The sequence below is a fragment of the Macadamia integrifolia genome, unplaced genomic scaffold (genome assembly GCF_013358625.1).
Source record: "Macadamia integrifolia cultivar HAES 741 unplaced genomic scaffold, SCU_Mint_v3 scaffold1432, whole genome shotgun sequence".
NCBI classification, from domain to species: domain Eukaryota; kingdom Viridiplantae; phylum Streptophyta; class Magnoliopsida; order Proteales; family Proteaceae; genus Macadamia; species Macadamia integrifolia.
The window spans coordinates 39,568-57,734 of record NW_024868203.1 but is presented as its reverse complement, the minus strand read 5'-3'; the positions used below and the strand labels follow the sequence as shown (position 1 = coordinate 57,734).

Here is an 18,167-nt window from a genome sequence, read left to right as displayed (position 1 = left end):
AGTACATTTTCGCATTCGTTCTAAAAGACAAAAATCGGAGTTTTCTTATGCTGCCCAAAAAAATATTGCTTACATAAAATATATGAAAATAAAAAATATATATATTCTTTTCTTTTCTTCTATTAATAACTAATCAGACATAATTTTTTCTTTTCTTACCCTTTCATTTTTTTCTATTATTTTCTTTTCATTTCTTCTCTTCAGCTACCAAACACAACCTTAATTTAAAATGTGAGAAAATTACACTCCATGACCGTGCCACCCTTGCTTCAGTTAGGGGGCGAAGAGGGGGCACTCACATGAACATAAAAGAAGGGTGGATTTTTTAGGTTCTTGGTGGGGACATCATTTTGACTCTTTATGTTTGGACATGAAAAAAATAGTAAATTAAATTCAATCACATCAACAATGGAGTGAAGGGATTGAAAATCAATCCCAATTGACTTTATGAGAAAAAAATTTTGACCACACTCTTCAGTCAAGGAACTGTACAACAATCGATGGCCAGAAATATTTAATAGTCAAAAATACTCCCTAAGGTTGTTCAACCCTATGAACACTATCCAACCCCCTCGATCAAGGGATGAACTTTGTTTTCTTAATTTTCCTTTAGGCTCAGCTAGAAATAGTAATCTGATTTGTTTATTGGCTTAAGAAAATAATTACCTCATTGTGTTATGTATACATTTGAGAGTTCAGGTCTGCTTTTTTTTTTTTTTTTTTTTTTGGTTACCACAACAAAATTGGAGATCCAAAAAGGGCATAGACCACTGAGCTAATACAATCTTTGCTCTAAAGCAGGTATCAAAGATTGCTGAAGGTAAATCCATCGATCCACAAAATCACAGCCTCACCTGACCTGCCTCTTAGCATAGCAACAGTGAATCTGTAACCCGAAGGAGTCGAAGATCCGAAAAGGTAGCTGGTTCTGATCCAATACGAATAGGCCAGAATCGATATAATCCTGACTGTGATAAACTGATAAAATGCCAAAATGCCAAAATGCCAAGAAGAACAGGAAAAATAAATTACTCACAGGTTGCATGGTTACATTCAGATAGGATTCACAATAAAGATTAACAACAGATCCAATTATTTCCATGAGAATAGCTTTGTAAAAGCTTCTTGAACAAAAGCTAATGAAATATACAGTTCAAAAACATTAAAAGAAGAAAAAAGAGGGGGAGGGGAGAGAGTTAAACTAAGAAATAAACAACTACAGGAACAGAAAGGTACAAGCAAACATTCGCTGCAAAAAGACAGTTCGGGGAAATCAGAAGAGAGCTCTCCAGTGGAAGGTAGACTATTTGCACCAGCTGGTAAGGGCACATTCTTCCCCTTTTCACTCCCAAGCATCAACTTTGAGAAGTCTCATTTTCAGAGCTTACTGATATGCATCCTTCGAGCCCACTTCCTCAGTGTGTCAGTCAACTTTCGTAGACGAGTATATCTTTCGAACAAACCAAAAGCATGCATAGAAGCCTATTGTCCCTGTCAAGACAAAAAAGGCGCAGGACACAAGCAACATGTACCCAAAGTAAAAGATAATTGACACCAATTTCGTCATCTCCAACTTGGTGAAGAAGTAGAACACTGAGTAGAGGAAAAGATAGAGAGCAGAGGATCCGGCAGTCAAATAGGCTCTCCACCACCAATGGTAATCTTCACTACACAACTGGAAGTAGCAGAGAACTATTGTTATCTCAGCACAAGTAATTAGAAGAATGATAAAGACAATGAATAGGAAGCCAAAGATGTAGTAGAACTGGTTCAACCATATCGATGTCAAGATGAAAAAGAGTTCAATAAAGATTGCTCCAAAGGGAAGTATGCCTCCAGTAAGTATAGACAAGACTGGTTTCATGTACCATGCCTGCTCTGGTATCTGTCGAGGGATCTTGTTTGTCTTCACTGGGTCCTCAATGGCCTGCCTCTTGAAACCCAAATAACTACCCACAAAAACCAATGGTACTGATATGCCAAACCATAACAAAACAAGAGCAACCATGGAGCCAAAGGGCACTGCACCTGTAGACTGCTCTCCCCATATAAGTGCATTCAGCACCAAGAAAACTGCAAAAAGTATACCAGGAAACATGAATGCAGTTTTTAAAGTATTCTTCTTCCATTCTGTGCCCTTGAACATCCTATACAAGCGGGCCGAGGAGTAGCCTGCAAATAAGCCCATAAAAAACCACAAGAGAACCATGGCAGTCATGAATCCCCCTCGGTTTGAAGGTGACAGGAAACCCAGTAACGCAAAAATCATCGTAACAAGTGTCATTGCAAAGATCTGGACCCCTGTCCCAACAAAAACAGAGAGTAAACCAGAATTGATAGGGGCCCTGAAAACATCTCCATGGACAAGCTTCCACCCAGTTTCCTCTTGTGCTTCATCCTGATTCTCCAACTGCTTATAGTTGGCAATATCTCTATATAGAGTTCTCACCATTATCATAGCCACCATGCCAGAAAGGAAGAGAACAATCATCACAGATTTTATAATAGAGAACCAGTGGATTTGATCATCATTTGTAAGGAGATAGGTGTCCCAACGAGATGCCCACTTGATTTCACTGGGCTGGAAATGACAACCACATCAGGAACTGAAAAACAGCAGAGGAGAAGAATCATGCAAAAGGATTGAACTATTGAAGGAATCATTACCTTGAAAGAAACATCATATGTGAATATAACTTCCTTATCTGCTTCAACTTCCTGTGGGCCAGTGCTACTTTCAATTATAGTTTTGGTGCATGTTACCAATCCACTGCTTGTATTCCAAACCATGTTCTCGTGATTGTTGCTGCGTGCAGAAGACCAAATGGAAAGATAAGAACCAAAGCAAATAAGCCCAACAAAATCTCAAAATTCTAACAAATATATAGAAAGTATTGATGACACTCGAAAACAATATAGAAAACAAATCCACATCAGTGGTATGACCACTCCAGTAATTCGAGATAGGATTCCAAATCAGGTATGAAAAAGTAAATTTGTGAATCAAGAGCATAAGCAAGTTTGTGTACATTAAAATGCAATAATAAAAAAGTCACTTGTTATCTGAAATTCAAGATGGGTGAAGTCATTATCTGAAATTCAGTAATTATAACAAAAAACATTACACTAGTTTATAAAGCTATGCCTATTTATGTTACCAAAAACTTTGAAACATAGAAATTTAAACATCAACAAGTTACTCGCAATTGATAGAGGATCAAAAATAGAATATTAGAGTGATCTAGTCCACAACATGCAGCATTTTTTTTTTTTTATAGCCATCACCACCATAAAAGGGTCGTACAAGGGAGAAGTGAGAGAGTAAATAAGCTCACACACATACACGTCTATGATCGTTGGTTTTATTCCGACTCCGTTACCTCTTTCTGGGCTTTAATTGGAAGAGTTCCTCAGTGGGGATTCTAACTATTCAGATCTAGATCACAAATACCAGCGATGCAGAATGTTCCCAGAAACTACATCCCCTTCCTTCCTGAACTAACTTAAGTGTTTCTATAGCAGAATCTTCTTGTTTCCTCTCATTTAGGCCAGTCCCCACTTAAATCGAGAGCCATATTAAAATATAATACATTGTCACAAGCTCATGGTTGTCACAAGACCTAGGCAAAGCAAGACAATCGAGGGGGGAAATTTTAAGGTGACACCATCAAGGCGCCAGTCCGGGCAAAGCCAACGCCTTGACTAACTATGCACAAGTTTATATACTAAATAACACCAGTAACAGAAGTACAGCACCTGCTTGGAACAACCTCAAAGCCAACAATGCGAGCAGAATCAATTTCAGGATCTTTGTGATACAAGACTCTGAAGCTCAGGTGGTTGTTTATAAAATATTTCTCAGTATTGCTCTGCACAAGCACATTAAATAAAAATAAATAAATAACGATAGGTATTATGCAACAAATAAATTCATGATACTTACCCCAGCATAGCTTCCTTTGAATCCAACATGAAAACCATGTGCATATATTGACTGATTTCCATTTTGATGGAGGACTGCAACAGGAAGGTTATCCAAAATCCTGTAAATCCATTAAAGAGATGTCAGTAAGGGTTTCCTTTTCTCCTCCAAATAAACAACAGAGCAAATCATCATGGAGTATACAAGATTTATGCACTCAAAAGTCAGAAAAGAGAAAATAACTTCAGGAAAGAAAAAAAAAAGTACTACAATTATAATCATTGATATTCTCAACTAGATAAGTCATGAAAGGGAATCATATTCTAAGTACTTACATGTTCACACGATATTCATCATCGATTTTCTCCTTAAAATTCCTTGCAGATTCAGCAGTAAGCTTTACTCGACAGACTACCTTGCATGAGTCTTCCTTTCTCATTTGAAACTAGAATATACATGAGTATAGTTCATAATTTTATTTATTTTTGGTAGAGATACAGATCATACATTTAGGCCAATGACAAAGTGTAATGGTTATATAACTCAAATATTAAAATGCCTAGTTAAAAACTTGTTTTCCCGGTAACCAATTCAAAGGTGAACCTCACTATTTACAATGCTAAAAATACCAAAGAAGAGGGATAAAGGCTCACAGTATAGACAGAATTCTCAATGCGGTCACCTCGAAGAACCTCTCCTAAATTTTCTGCACTATTCACTACTTTGTAAGGCCGGCAATAGTGCAGGAAATAATAATTATAAGGAAGTTGTGTCTTCGTGGATGAAAGCTTGTTCACTTTGACTTGGAGGGGATCACCCTATGTGGAATGAAAACCAATAAAACGATATAAATAATTTGATCAAAGATTTGAAAAAAATAGAAGCAAACCTACATATAATGCATACGCCTAACCATCAACAAGGTCTGGCAAAAACATGGCAAGCATCTTCATCAGGTTAAGCCAAAATTAGTCAAGTTAGGCAAGGAACCTGGGTAAACGAGCCTTAACATGAAAAAGCTCAAACTCAACAATCAGATACCAAGGAAAACTTAAGAAAACCTTCTAACCCACCTGCTGTTTACGTTGGAAAAACAACCTGATCGCAAAAAAAAAAAAGAAAAGGTTCCTTTGAACTGACTATTACAGACATAGTTTAATCTTTGACATTAATGGTAAGCTTGCCTTCCATGCTGCGATTCACACATTTGGGAAAGAAATAAGGGAAGATGGACCTCTGAGTCGCGTACTCTAGAATAGATCTAGGAAGCCATTTCTTTTGAAATTAGAAACTAACTTCTTCTCATTCATTTGGTGAACCAAATACAATAAGAAATAGGCATCTTGCCTTAAATTGGGACCTCCCTCTAATTTCTCTCCCTCCCCCAAGTTTTTGATTTATCAACCGTTTATTGACGTTTCTTCCCTCCCCTGGCTTTTTATGTGTCATCTTTTTAAGTTGTTACTGAGTAGATAGAGGTCCCCCATTTGTCTAGCTTTCGGGCTTTGGCCTTGTAATCTTCTTGTTCACTTCATAAAGAAGCAATTGAAGACTACAGAGGTCGTCCACACCACCAGTAGGTACTTGATGCTACTTAGTAGTTACCCTAATAGCCAAGTAAGAACAAAGTATTCAGATCCACAAACAACTGCAGACTACGACAGATTAAAACCCAAAACCGAAGATCCAAGTCGTTCCCCTTCAGAAACGTTCATCATGAAGTAAAATAGATAATTTGAGATCGATCAATAACTATGGACTGTGAGGAACAGAAAAAGATAAGTATGAAACAAATCGAAAATCTGAAGAAACTTGAAACAAAAAGATACAAATCTTTTCAGAACAAACAAAATAAGACATTACCTTATTGAAATCGTGAGGAGCAACACCCGGGAGATAAAAAGCCTGCCCATATGAAGGCAGAAGAAGCAGAACGGCGATGATGGTGGCAACACAAGCGAAGCTACCCATCTTCTAGATTGGACGTCGGACACAGAGGTAGTCAAACTGGACAAGGAGAAGTAACTACTGATAGAGAGCTGATCAAATGAAAGAAAAAGGAGGCACAGAGAGAGATACAGAATTGTTCAACGAAGAAGATTATGGCAATTCTGACCATTAGACATAGGGAGTGGCGTGGGCTGTGGATTGACCAATTTCAGTCTTAATTCAACGTGTCTATTGGTATTCATTCCTATATTTTTTAATGCATTTCCACTGTTTCTACAGCAACAGTCAAGTCTCTTAAGCATGTTCGAAGAATCGAATAGGATCGGTATCGGCTCTGTCTGATCCCATTTCTTGGCCGATACTGTATCACTGGATCGATATTTTTGTCCAACCAGGCCAATATGGATTGGGATCAAATTGATACAGCCGATACACCCAATCCGATACCATTTTCAAAACCAGGGACTCTATGGATGGTACCATCCTCAGTAGTCCTCACTATCATTCGTGTGGCGTGTAGAGGTGGAAGGCTGAGCCTGAGTCTCAAATAGAGAATAAGAGTGACCCAACCCTGCCTTTGCTAACATAACTTGAGAACCGAATCAGGGGTAGAGGCCTGAAGATAGGATGGCGTTGTGCTCTGAAATGGTAGGACACAGTGGAAAGTCTGTTTGTACGAAGGACCAAGATACTCTCAAACCGCTGGGACACCCAACCAGGCATCTAACGGCTGAAGGACCTCGGGGCACATACCCATCATGTGTTGAGGTCCATGTCCAGGTCTTCCCAGCCGACGGATACCTGATTGGATGCCCAACCGGTTGCAGAGGAGGGGTATCTAAGAAGGAAGAATTGTTGGGACTCGAGACAAAAAGGGTAGCTTCTACTCTATTCTCTACTTTTCTGATCTATAGTCGGATTGGCTCCGCTGAGATATTTAGAATCTGTATAAAGTATGAATCATGAGACCAGATAGCTATCATTTTATTTAAAAAGGGAAAAGGTTGAGTATGTTGCCAATATCAAGTATGGTAACACCCATTGTGTCTATCTCTCTTTCTTTTTTTTGAAATGACCCTCATATCCTTCCTAAATGATATTCCATCATGTGATCCTATTGGTGTTATCCACTAGCATACTTGATATCGGCATATCTATCCCTCTCCCGAAAACAAAATCTTGTTCTTCATTTTACATGGGAACAAATAGAGCTATTAATATGCCAAATCCAGTCGGTGTGATTTAACTGATAAAATGCCAATAATAGGAAAAATAAAGTACTCACAAGTTGTGTATTTACGTTCAGATAGGATCCACCCTAAAGATAAACAACAGAACCAATCATTTCCAGGAGAACGGCTTTGTAAGCTTCTTGAACAAAAGCTAATGAAAATAACTGTTCTGCAAACATCCTAAGCTACCATCTGCAAAAAGACAGTTTGGGGAGATCAAAAGAAAGCTCTCCAGTCGAAGATAGACTATATGCACGAGCTGGTAAGGGCACATTCTTCCCCTCCCTCTCCCAAGCCTCGCCTTTGAGAATTCTCATTTCATAGCTTACAAATGCATCCATAGAGCCCACTTCCTCAGTGTGTCAGTCGATTTTCACAGACGAGTATATCTTCCGAACAAACCAAAAGCATGCATAGAAGCCTATTGTCCCTGTCAAGACGAAGAACACACAGGAGACGAGCAACATATACGCAAAGTATAATATGCCTGGCACCAATTTTGATATCTCCAACTTGGTGAAGAAGTAGAACACCGAGTAGAGGAAAAGATAGAGAGCAGATGATCCAGCAGTCAAATAGGCTCTCCACCACCAATGATAATCCTCACTACACAACTGGAAGTAGCAGAGCACTATTGTTATCTCAGCACAAGTAATTATTAGTATGATAAAGACGATGAATAGGAAGCCAAAGATGTAGTAGAACTGGTTCAACCATATCGATGTCAAGATGAAAAAGAGTTCAATAAAGACTGCTCCAAAGGGAAGTATGCCTCCAATAAGTATAGAGAAGACTGGTTTCATGTACCACGCCTGCTCTGGTATCTGTCGAGGGATCTTGTTTGTCTTCACTGGGTCCTCAATGGCTGGCCTTTTGGAACCCAAAAAACTACCCGCAAAAACCAATGGTACCGAAATTCCAAACCATAAGAAAACAAGAGCGAACATGGTACCAAAGGGCACTGCACCTGAAGACTGCTCTCCCCATATGAGTGCATTCAGCACAAAGAAAACTGCAAAAAGTATACCAGGAAATATGAATGCAGTTTTTAAAGTATTCTTTTTCCATTCTGTGCCCTTGAACATCTTATACAAGCGGGCCGACGAGTATCCTGCAAATAAGCCCATAAAAACCCACAAGAGAACCATGGCAGTCATGAGTCCCCCTCGGTTTGAAGGTGACAGGAAACCCAGTAACGCAAAAATAATTGTAACAAGCGTCACCGCAAAGATCTGGACCCCTGTCCCAACATGAACACAGAGTAAACCAGAATTGATGGGAGACCTGAAAACATCTCCATGGACAAGCTTCCACCCTGTTTCCTCTTGTGTTTCGTCCTGGGTCTCCAACTGGTTATAGTTGGCAATATCTCTATACAGAGTTCTCATCATTATCATTGCCACCATACCAGAAAGGAAGAGGACAATCATCAGAGAATTTATAATAGAGAACCAATGGATTTGATCATCATTCATAAGGAGATAGGTATCCCAACGAGATGCCCACTTGATTTCACTGGGCTGGAAATGAAAGAATCTCATCAGGAACTGAACAGCAGAGAAGAAGAATCATACAAAAAGATTCAAGGAATCGGTACCTTGAAAGAAACATCAAATGTGTATACAACCTCCTTATCTGCTTCAACCTCTTGTGGGACAGTACTACCTTGAACTATATTTTTTGTGCATGTTAACAACTGAGGGTTCTTATCATCCCAAGCCTTGTACTCGTGATTGATGCTGCATGCAGAAGACAAGACGAGAAGATAAGAACCAAAGCAAATAAGCCGAACAAAATCTCAACATTCTGACAAAAATAGATTTAAAAAAAAAAAAAAAAAAGGATTGATGACACGAGACACCAATATAGACAACAAATGCACATCAGAGGTATCACCACTCTGGTAATTCAAGATAGGATCCCAAACCAGGTATTGCGAAGTATATTTGAGAATCAAGAGCATAAGCAAGTTTATGTACACAAAAATGCAATGATAAAAAAGTTACACTTGTTATCTGAAATTCAAGATGGAAGAAGTTATTATCTGAAATTCAGTAATTATAACCAAAAAACTTACAACGTTTATAAATCCTTACCCATTTATCTAACCAAAAACTTTGAAATACTATATATTTAAATGGAAATGATAACTCGCAATTTGATAGAGGATCGAAAGTCGGAATATGAGAGTAATCTAGTCCACAACATGCAGCATTTTTTATAGCCATTACCACCATAAAAGCTGCATATAAGGGAGAGGCGAGGAAGTAAATCAACAAATAGAAATGAGATTGTAAATGAGGATATCTCTCTCACACACATTAATGATCGTTGTTTTCACTCCAATTCCATTACCTCTTTTTGGCCTTAATTGGTAGAGCTTATGTGTGGGATTCTAACTCTTTCAGATCTAGACCACAACACCAGTGAGACAAATTGTTCCCAGAAACTACATCCCCTTCTTCTCTGAACTAACTGAAGTGTTTCTATTGCAGAATCTTCATGTTATCTCTCATTTCGACTAGTACCCACCTAAATCGGAAGCCATAACAAAATATAAAACATTGTCACAACCTTATATGCTAAATAACACCATTAACAGAAGTACAGCACCTGTTTGGAGCAACCTCAAACCCAACAATGCGGGCAGAATCAGTTGCAGGATCTTCATGATACATGACTCTGAAGCTCAGGTGGTTATTGATAAAATATTTCTCAGTTTTGCTCTGCACAAGCACATTAAATATCAAACAAAATAACGACAGGAATTATGCAACAAATAACTACTTTGCGATACTTACCTCACCATAGTTTCCTTTGAATCCAACAAGAAAACCATGTTCATATGTTGTTGACTGACTTCCATCCCTCCTTTGTCGAAGGACTGCAACAGGAAGGTTATCCAAAATCCTGTAAATCCATCAAAGAGATGTCAGTAAAAGGTTTTCTTTTCTCTTCCTCCTTATAGGTAACAGAGCAAATCACCATGGAGGACAAAAGAATCATGCGGCAGTCACAACAAGAAAATAACAGGGAGGAAAAGAATAAAGGATGGAAGTATTACACTTATTGATATTGTCAACTAAATATGTCACAAGGTATTATATTCGAAGTACTTACATGTTCACACGATATTCATCATCGATTTTCTCCTTAAAATTCTTTGCAGATTCAGTATCAAGCTTTACTCGACAGGCTACCTTGCATGAGTCTTCCATTCTCATATGAAACTGGGATATACATAAGTATAGTTCAATTTTTTTTTTTTTTTTTTGTGTGGGGGGTGGTGTGGACATATCATACATTTAGGTCAATAACAAAGTATAACGGTTATATAACTGAATACTGTCCCAAGTTTAAAGCTTATTTTCCTGCATCTAATTCAGAAGTGAATAGCTCGCTGTTTACAATGCTAAAAATACCAAAGAAGAGGAATAAAGGCTCACAGTATAGACAGAATTCTCAATGCGGTCACCTCGAAGAACCTCTCCTAAATTTTCTTCACTGTTCAAAATTTTGGAAGGCTTGCAATAGTTCAGGAAATAATAATCATAAGGAAGTTGCGTCTTTATGGATGAAAGCTTGTTCACTTTGACTTGAAGGGGATCACCCTATGTGGAAGGACAATATGAATAATTGATCAGAAATTAGTGTAAACAAATAGAAGCCACTTACTTATAATTCATAAGCTTAACCATCAATGAGGGCGAGCAAAAACATAGACAGCATTTTCATCAGGCTTAGCCAAAAATAGTTCTCAAGTAAGGCAAGGGACCTCAGTAAACAAGAGTTAAAAAGAGAAAAGATCAAACTCAACAATCAGGTACCAAGGAAACCTTAAAAAAAAAACGACACATTGTAATAATGTTGGACACCAAACAACCTGATTACCTGAATGCAAACCAAAAAATCACTTCCTTTGAACTGACTATTATGAACATAATTTAGATTTATCCCTTTCTAACTATAAATAAAAATAAATAAACTGAAACGAAACCAGAAATGTGGGAAAGGCATCGCGTTCATGGAAAATTGTACAGTGAAAGAAGCAAATCGGAGACTACAGAGGTCCATCGTCCACATCACCAGTAGGTACTAGATGCTAGTTAGTATTTACCCTAATTGCCAAGTAAGTACAAAGCATTCAGGTGCGTAAACGAATAATGAAAATTGAGAAGAAAGTCACGCAAAGATCAAAGAGACATTGATGGAAAACAGTGGATGGCCCAAAAAAAAAAAAAAGATTCATTTCGAAGAGCCTGATCCCCCCCCCCCCCCCCCAATTCATCATTTCAACCTAGTTATTTTCAGTAATCAAGGGGGAAAAACTTAAATTTGAAACTTTAATGATCCAGAAAAACAAACAAATGCAGATTCCGACAGATTAAAACCCAAAACCCTAGATCCAAGTCGGCACCATTCAGAAATGCTCATTATGAAGCTAACAGATAGTTTAAAATCGATCAATAAATATGGACTGTGAGGAAGGAAAAATAGAAGTATGACCAAACGAAGATCTGAAGAAGCTTGAAATACAAAGATACAAAATGTAACAAGGATAAACAAAATGCCACATTACCTGGTTGAAATCGCGAGGAGCAACACCCGGAAGATAAAAAGCCTGCGCATATGAAATGAGAAGAAGGAGAGCGGCGAAGAGGGTGGCGACACAACCGAAGCTACCCATCTTCGAGATTGGAGGTCAGACACAGGGAGACAAACGGGACAAGAAGTAGTAACTACTGATCAAATGAAAGGAAATTTAGGACAAATAAGCAAGCAGAGAGAGAGAGTTGCAGACTGCAGAGTACGTATGATAGGAAATGAAAAGGGTACAATCTCAGGTTGATTCTTGGTGGGGCCAGTAGTAGGAAAGAGATCCATATGGAAAAAGTTCCTTTATTAAGCGGGTCACCTACACTGTTTCAAAAAACCGGAATCAGATTTGATTGAATCAGAGCATTATTTTAACCCCCAAAAAATAAAAAAATTAAATTAAATTAAATTAAATTCAGCCATGACAGATCCGATTCTAGATTTTCTGATCTGGTAGATTCTAGGGTTTTTCTTCCCGGATCGTTGGGTTTTCATATCTGAGGTGCCGATTTTAGGGGTTTTGAGATCGATCGGCACTGACAGACTAGATCCCTTCGAGAATTATTTCGCCATTATCAAGGAACTGTTTGACATTGTTACATAGAAAACAAAGTAAGGAATGTCGATCTTGGCCGTCAATCTTTTGATAATTTTGTTGTCCTTAAATTGTTCTCAAATGGTTCCCAAATCAATGATTTGGAAATATAACATCATTACAAAAGTTTTAATTGAAAGGATCTCCTAATTTCAATTGGAAGTTTACCTCAATTTCAATTTTTATAACCCTGGTCAAATTGGAGAAGCATCTTTTAGGAAATTTTTTATTTTTAGGGTAATTTACAATGCCACCCCCTGGAGAATACCAATATTAGAGAGACATTCCCTCTCTTTCACCAAATTGGACTTTGACCCCTTGCCGTCAGTTTATGTTAAGTGATATTGTGAAATGATAATTTTGCCCTTATGCGTAAAACACCAATATTATACTATTCCAAAAATACCCTTTAATCACTCTTGTCACTTATCACACTCTCTCCCTTGTTCCTTTTCTGTACCTCAATCTGTGAGTCTGACGAGATCCAGAGTACCCGAGTTGCTGTCGTCGGCAAGTTGTGCTCATTCCGTCTACGGCGAGTGGTGCTGCCTCTGATGGTGCCCTTGCAAGTCTCTATCTCCGGTATTTGGATCAAAATAAAAGATTTCACCGGACTCAGTTTCATCTTCTTCCTCCTCCCATTCCTATTCATGGCCATGACTGTTTCATAACCTTTACCTCTCTGCGACCTCTCTGATTCATATCCAATGAGGTCGGATCTGTCGGTAGCGGACATGGAGGCAAAGGCCGTGCAAACATGGAGGCAGAGGCGGAGGCGGTGGAGGAGGGGGTGGCGGCGGCGGTGGCGGCGGTGGAGAAACAGGTGGTGAGGGAGAAGGTTTGGCTTCCGACATCGGTGACAGCGGCGAACAGCACGAACTCATGGTGGTGACGGCAGCGGCATCGGCGATGGAACTCTCTCTCTACATCGGAGGTTCGACAGCGGCATCTCCCAAACCGTTGTCGCCGACACCGCTGCCCCCACCGCCGTGATCGTTGTCTTGATTCTCTCTTGATTCTGGTTTTTTTTAATTTATTATTATTATTTATATATTTTCTGCTCTATACAGTGATCTGGGTGTTCAGATAATACATTTCGTATGCGATGGGCATATTGACTGTAGCAATTTGCTCTCTGCTATTACAGGTAATCCCAATGCCATAGAGAGTGGTGGAGGAGTGGTGTCAGCGGCGGTGGTTTGGAAAACTCAGTCGTCAAACCTCCAGTGTAAAATCAAGAACCATAGAGAGAGAGTTTCGTTGCCGATGCCGCTGTTGTCACCACTGTGAGTTCGTGTTGATCGTCGCTGCCACCGATGCCGCTGCCCGCCACCGTTGTGAGTTCATGTTGATCGTCGCTATCACCGACGCCGCTGCCCACCACCACTATGAGTTTGTGTTGATCGCCACTGTCACCAATGCCGCTGCCCCCACCGTGATCGCTGGTGCTTGATTTGGGAGAACGATATAGGAACTATTGATTTGAGGATGAGACTCATTACATGGGCATTTTAGGGATTTCACATTTAGTAAGGGCATTTTCGTATTTCAAATAGAATATAACAACTGACATCAGTATAAAAAATATATTCCTTAACTGAGACTGACGGTAGGGGGTCTGAGTCTAATTTGGTGAAAGAAATAGAGTGTTCCTATAATACTAGCATTCTCTAAGGGGTGGCGCTATAAATTTCCCTTATTTTTATAGATATGACACGCTTGGCTCAATGGTAAGGTACGAATATAATACATTCGCAATTCTAATCATTAGATATAGGGAGCTGTGTGAATTAAAGAATTGCAATAAAATTGCAATTGAGACAACCTCATGCCAAGTTCGTTGCTCACAGACCATGCTACCCCTTTGGGTTGAGTGAGCGATCCTCCTTATTTATATAGAGACTTGAGGGATATTTGTAACCCACTGTCAAGTTTTGCCTAATGGAAATGTGGCTATTCCATCGTATCGATATCTAGAAAATGATAGATTTATCATATGACAAATTTCAAACTTCCTATGTGTTGCGTCGTTGGTGATTCCCTTGAAATTTAAGGGTTTTTTTTTTTTTTTTTAAACCTTGACCAACTCTATAAACTTGACATGTAAACCCACCTTGAGGTATATCTGTCCAAAAAACATACCAGCTCTATCCAATGTACAACCACACTATTTGTCCCCGCCTGGAGGTATATTCTTTTTTTTTATAAGAGGCAAAAGAGAGAAGCCATTGTTACCTGTAAGATCCAAGCCTGTTCCTTGCCTTCTGAGAGATATAAGAGGTAAGGTGTTATAACCCATATCCCTTCAACCCCACTTTTCCCCCAAACAATAAAAATCCTTTGGTAAGAGAATGGAAGAATCCAGGAAATCATGCTTAACCGCTACACCCAAATATGTAAAAGATGAAAGTAAGAAAACCGAAATCAATACACCAAGTGGTGCAACTCCAACTTCACACCAAATTCAAGTTTGTTTAAAACAGTAAGGCATTTAAAGTCAACAATACCCTTCCAACTAAGAAATATGTACCAGCTAAAATATCTACCAAAGCACTTTCAATTACAACAAAGTACATTCTAGTCTAAGGTCTTAGATGAGGATAGTCATATCCCCCCATGGAAGATCTGAGATTGCCAGTTGTCACCACACCGAAACATTTCATATAAGTTGGGCTCCAATAAGTTCTTCATCTTCTGGGATTCACTCATTCTCAATCTCAAGATTTTGAGGAACATGTAAGAACGTGCGCTTTGAACTGCTCCAGCTCAGCAAGAACCTCCTCTTCTGGTCTATAAATCAAATCGCTCATGCGCCATATCTGTGAAAAAGAGAAGCATTTATAAGGCACTGAGAATGAAACTACCCACAGGAAGAATAAAGAAGGATGAATTAGTATGTATGTGTGCAGAAGAAATGCCCCATACTACGTTTCATGAATCCAACACATAAAAAAAATAAAATGACAAAGATCATATGCCTGGTACATATGGGAGTAAAAGCAATGCTGGCGAAGATGAATTAGCTCAGCAAGCTGTCGCAATTTTTAACGGAAATCTGATTGTTCACTAACTACCCTCGCATGATGTCTCTAACAAGGGAGTATATTTCTATGGGCACCTTTTACTCCGTAATAAGTTCAAGCAAGAGCTGAAGACAGCTGAAGTTTCACATATGAGCATTTTCTAACCACATGGTGGGATCCAGGGTGTTTTATCATTGAAAAAATCTGTATCCAATCTGGTTGTATTACTAGTATTACTCTGACCAATATAAATTACCAAAACCTTGCCTTGTGTGCTTAACCTGTTCTGACTGCTCATCAGTTTGACTGATCAACAGACCTACTCAACTCACTTTGTCACAGAAGGTCCAAGCAATCTCTCAGAAAAGGCAACTGGTTAGGGGAGTGATCAACCTGTTTTGGCAACAGGGTCATAGAGGTCTGGATTGCCAAACTAGCCAGGTCAAAGGAGGGTGAGTTGCTGTACCACGATTATTTTTTTAGCTTTTATTTTTTGAAAAATTCATATACAAATAAATCCGCCTCCCTAAATTTCGAGCCCCCCCCCCCCTTTTCCAAAATTACTTTCCTAACCACTTTATACCTCCACATCTCACTCTATGCATAATATACTCCTAGGTTGCATGATTGCATCCCAACTATTTCACTTCACATCTCACACACAAAAATACATGAAGTATCTACTATAAAAATATATTAGAACTTAGATGCACAATGTGAATCGGGCCAACCTAGCTCGATTTTAAAAGTCCGGCAGTCCGCTATTCAGGTTAATGCAGATCCATCAGATCTGATTGGCCAGTGGGTAATGAGCCACTTAATGGAAGAGATTCCAATCTGAGAGTATTAGCCAAATCTGATCTCAGATCCAACGTTCAGATTAGCAATCGATGAGAGGAAGAAAAAAGAAATAAAGATAATATTTAAGAGGAAAAGAAGAGGGAGAGATTTATAGCCGTGAGAGAGGTGAGATCTGTAGCGCAGCAGCCAACCGCCTATTCTAGTAACATAATGAACTGGCACTCAAGCAAGTGCAGGCATGAGGCAGCGCCGCAAGGAACCCAGAGCCTGTGAGTAAGGATCTGAAAGACCTCAAAACACAAGTCAAAAACAGCATCGACACAGAAAGTCCTCGGTCATACTTGAAGCTGATCGATTACAAATACCTATTGCATCTTTAGTGGATTTGAATATCTCATTGGGATCCTATAAAAGAATCACTTATCCATTCCAGCGAATGATCCAATACAGTTTGTATATTAATTTTGTAATTCGATCACAAAAACAGTTCTTGAACGGGGAAGAACCATTGCGATGAAGGAGACTTTTACACTCTAAACCAGATTTGTCAAAGTAGCTGACGAGTTGATGGGTTTGAGAGGCTCCGGAGGAGCTGCAAAGGAAGGACAATTAGAGCTCAGTCCTGGTTCGCTTGATGACGGCGAACTACTCTATTCAGAAGCGGGGGACTGAGGTCCAGCCTTCTTTGGTAAGAAACCAAAAGATCAATTCTTTCATCAACCAACTCCATAATTGCAGGGGGGTGGTTACATATTAACAAACTATTAACATTCATAAATTGACTATCATAAGGACTCCTCCTTATTCTCGTACTCTAAATAAATAATCAAAATTAATAAAACTCTTCCTAACCTAAAATGACTAAGAATAGGGTTCATAGATAGCTAAGATAATTTCCTAAACTTGGACTCGAGACATGGGACGCTGTAGTAAAATATTTACTTCGTGCACCCCTTAAGACCTCCACTTTGGGCATTATATTTTAGCCTCATTACACTTGAAAAGAAGAAAAACTAAGGCCCAAACGAAACCAGTACTAAAACCTGACCGAAATTTAAAACTCGGCCAGCCTTTCAAGGTAGGTGGACTGGGTTGAGGTTGGCAAACCTCAGCAGTTGGATGTACAATAAGAATTGGGCCAACCTGGCTCAATTTTGAAAAAAAAAAAAAAGGCTATTCAGGTTAGTTTGACGGGGTTGGGGTCAGTGAACCTCAGCCTAAAGTCAGGCTGTGCTGCATAACAGCACAAGTGGCGGGTTTTAAGTTATGTACACTAAGGCCAGCTAAGGCTTGACAAAATCTCAGCCTAACCCAACAAGAGTTGGGTATATGGGATATAACCTGCCAATTTGATTGTTTAGATGCTAGGTCTTACACAGAGTTGTATAAAGCCTTAAGAAGCACAAGAGTAGCCCTTCATAAAAATCAGAGTTAACCTCATAGAAGAAACATATTTAGATGCAAAGGAATATGTATATAATAATGAAGTAAGCATTTACTAACTGATAGCTAATCATCTTTTCTGGCAGACAGCTTATCATTGTAGACTCAACATCATACTAGTAGGCCAAAGCATCAACATCATTGGAGAATACAATCAAAATGGGTATAGAAACAGGGTCAAATGGAAATGGCAGTCCGTACTTGAAGATAACGCCTCTGCACTTAACAGATAACAAATTTATTGGATGCAACTAGTGCTGAAAGGATACGCATTGCAGAATGAAAAGAAATATCTGGTACCTGCAATGTGCCACCTCCGCCAGTGCTCTCACAATCATCAGAGACACTAACAATTGTCCATGGATCAGATGCATTCCAGTGGAAGTCAACAACTTTATCCCTGCATACATCACATTTGTAGAAAGTAATTTGCTTCATGAGTAACACTTGCGAAGCCTAAATGCAAGAAAAGTAAAGCAAGACATCATCGATCACCAAAACCAAATTCCAGCGTAAGATAAGAGACTAAGTATATAAACCATAAAATGTGTGCTATTTTCCACTAGAATATATTTAAAAAAAAAAAAAAAAAAAAAAAAAAAAAA

General features: G+C 39.0%; 3 protein-coding genes across 5 annotated transcripts in view; all 3 read right to left on the bottom strand.

The window, feature by feature from the left end:
• Positions 1-1,003: 1,003 nt before the first annotated feature.
• Positions 1,004-6,957, bottom strand: LOC122063728 (transmembrane 9 superfamily member 7-like). Of its 2 annotated transcripts, XM_042627430.1 has the most exons (7): positions 5,786-6,957; positions 4,576-4,740; positions 4,258-4,367; positions 3,944-4,043; positions 3,757-3,869; positions 2,668-2,806; positions 1,004-2,581 (listed from the first exon to the last, which is right to left on the bottom strand). In XM_042627430.1, the coding sequence occupies exons 1-7, from the start codon at positions 5,891-5,893 to the stop codon at positions 1,424-1,426; spliced, it is 1,893 nt and encodes a 630-aa protein (XP_042483364.1). In that variant the 5' UTR covers positions 5,894-6,957; the 3' UTR covers positions 1,004-1,423. The 2 variants fall into 2 exon arrangements, with proteins under 2 accessions (XP_042483364.1, XP_042483365.1); XM_042627431.1 differs by lacking the exons at positions 4,258-4,367; positions 4,576-4,740.
• Positions 6,958-7,092: 135 nt separating this feature from the next.
• LOC122063727 (transmembrane 9 superfamily member 7-like) lies at positions 7,093-12,062 on the bottom strand. Its single transcript, XM_042627429.1, has 7 exons — positions 11,684-12,062; positions 10,551-10,715; positions 10,225-10,334; positions 9,906-10,014; positions 9,718-9,830; positions 8,702-8,843; positions 7,093-8,624 (listed from the first exon to the last, which is right to left on the bottom strand). Exons 1-7 carry the CDS (start codon positions 11,789-11,791, stop codon positions 7,467-7,469), a joined length of 1,905 nt encoding a protein of 634 aa, XP_042483363.1. The 5' UTR covers positions 11,792-12,062; the 3' UTR covers positions 7,093-7,466.
• A 2,628-nt stretch (positions 12,063-14,690) lies between these two features.
• LOC122063729 (WD-40 repeat-containing protein MSI4-like) overlaps positions 14,691-18,167 on the bottom strand; it is a 29,550-nt gene continuing 26,073 nt past the window's right edge. For both annotated transcript variants that reach the window (XM_042627432.1, XM_042627433.1), the window contains exons 14-15: positions 17,863-17,962; positions 14,691-15,114 (exon numbers count right to left, since the gene is read on the bottom strand). In XM_042627432.1, the coding sequence (XP_042483366.1) occupies positions 15,013-15,114; positions 17,863-17,962 (202 nt within the window). In that variant the 3' untranslated portion in view covers positions 14,691-15,012. The remainder of the gene's footprint in view (positions 15,115-17,862; positions 17,963-18,167) is intronic.

Coding starts and splice junctions, on each gene's coding strand:
- LOC122063728 (XM_042627430.1), bottom strand. CDS start 5,893: ATGGGTAGCTTCGCTTGTGTTGCCACCATCATCGCCGTTCTGCTTCTT. Junction 4,368..4,575: donor TTGAGAATTCTGTCTATACT/GTGAGCCTTTAT, acceptor TGTATATTCTAG/TTTCAAATGAGAAAGGAAGA. Junction 2,582..2,667: donor CATATGATGTTTCTTTCAAG/GTAATGATTCCT, acceptor TGTCATTTCCAG/CCCAGTGAAATCAAGTGGGC.
- LOC122063727 (XM_042627429.1), bottom strand. CDS start 11,791: ATGGGTAGCTTCGGTTGTGTCGCCACCCTCTTCGCCGCTCTCCTTCTT. Junction 10,015..10,224: donor GATGAATATCGTGTGAACAT/GTAAGTACTTCG, acceptor ATGGATTTACAG/GATTTTGGATAACCTTCCTG. Junction 8,844..9,717: donor TTTGAGGTTGCTCCAAACAG/GTGCTGTACTTC, acceptor TTCTGCATGCAG/CATCAATCACGAGTACAAGG.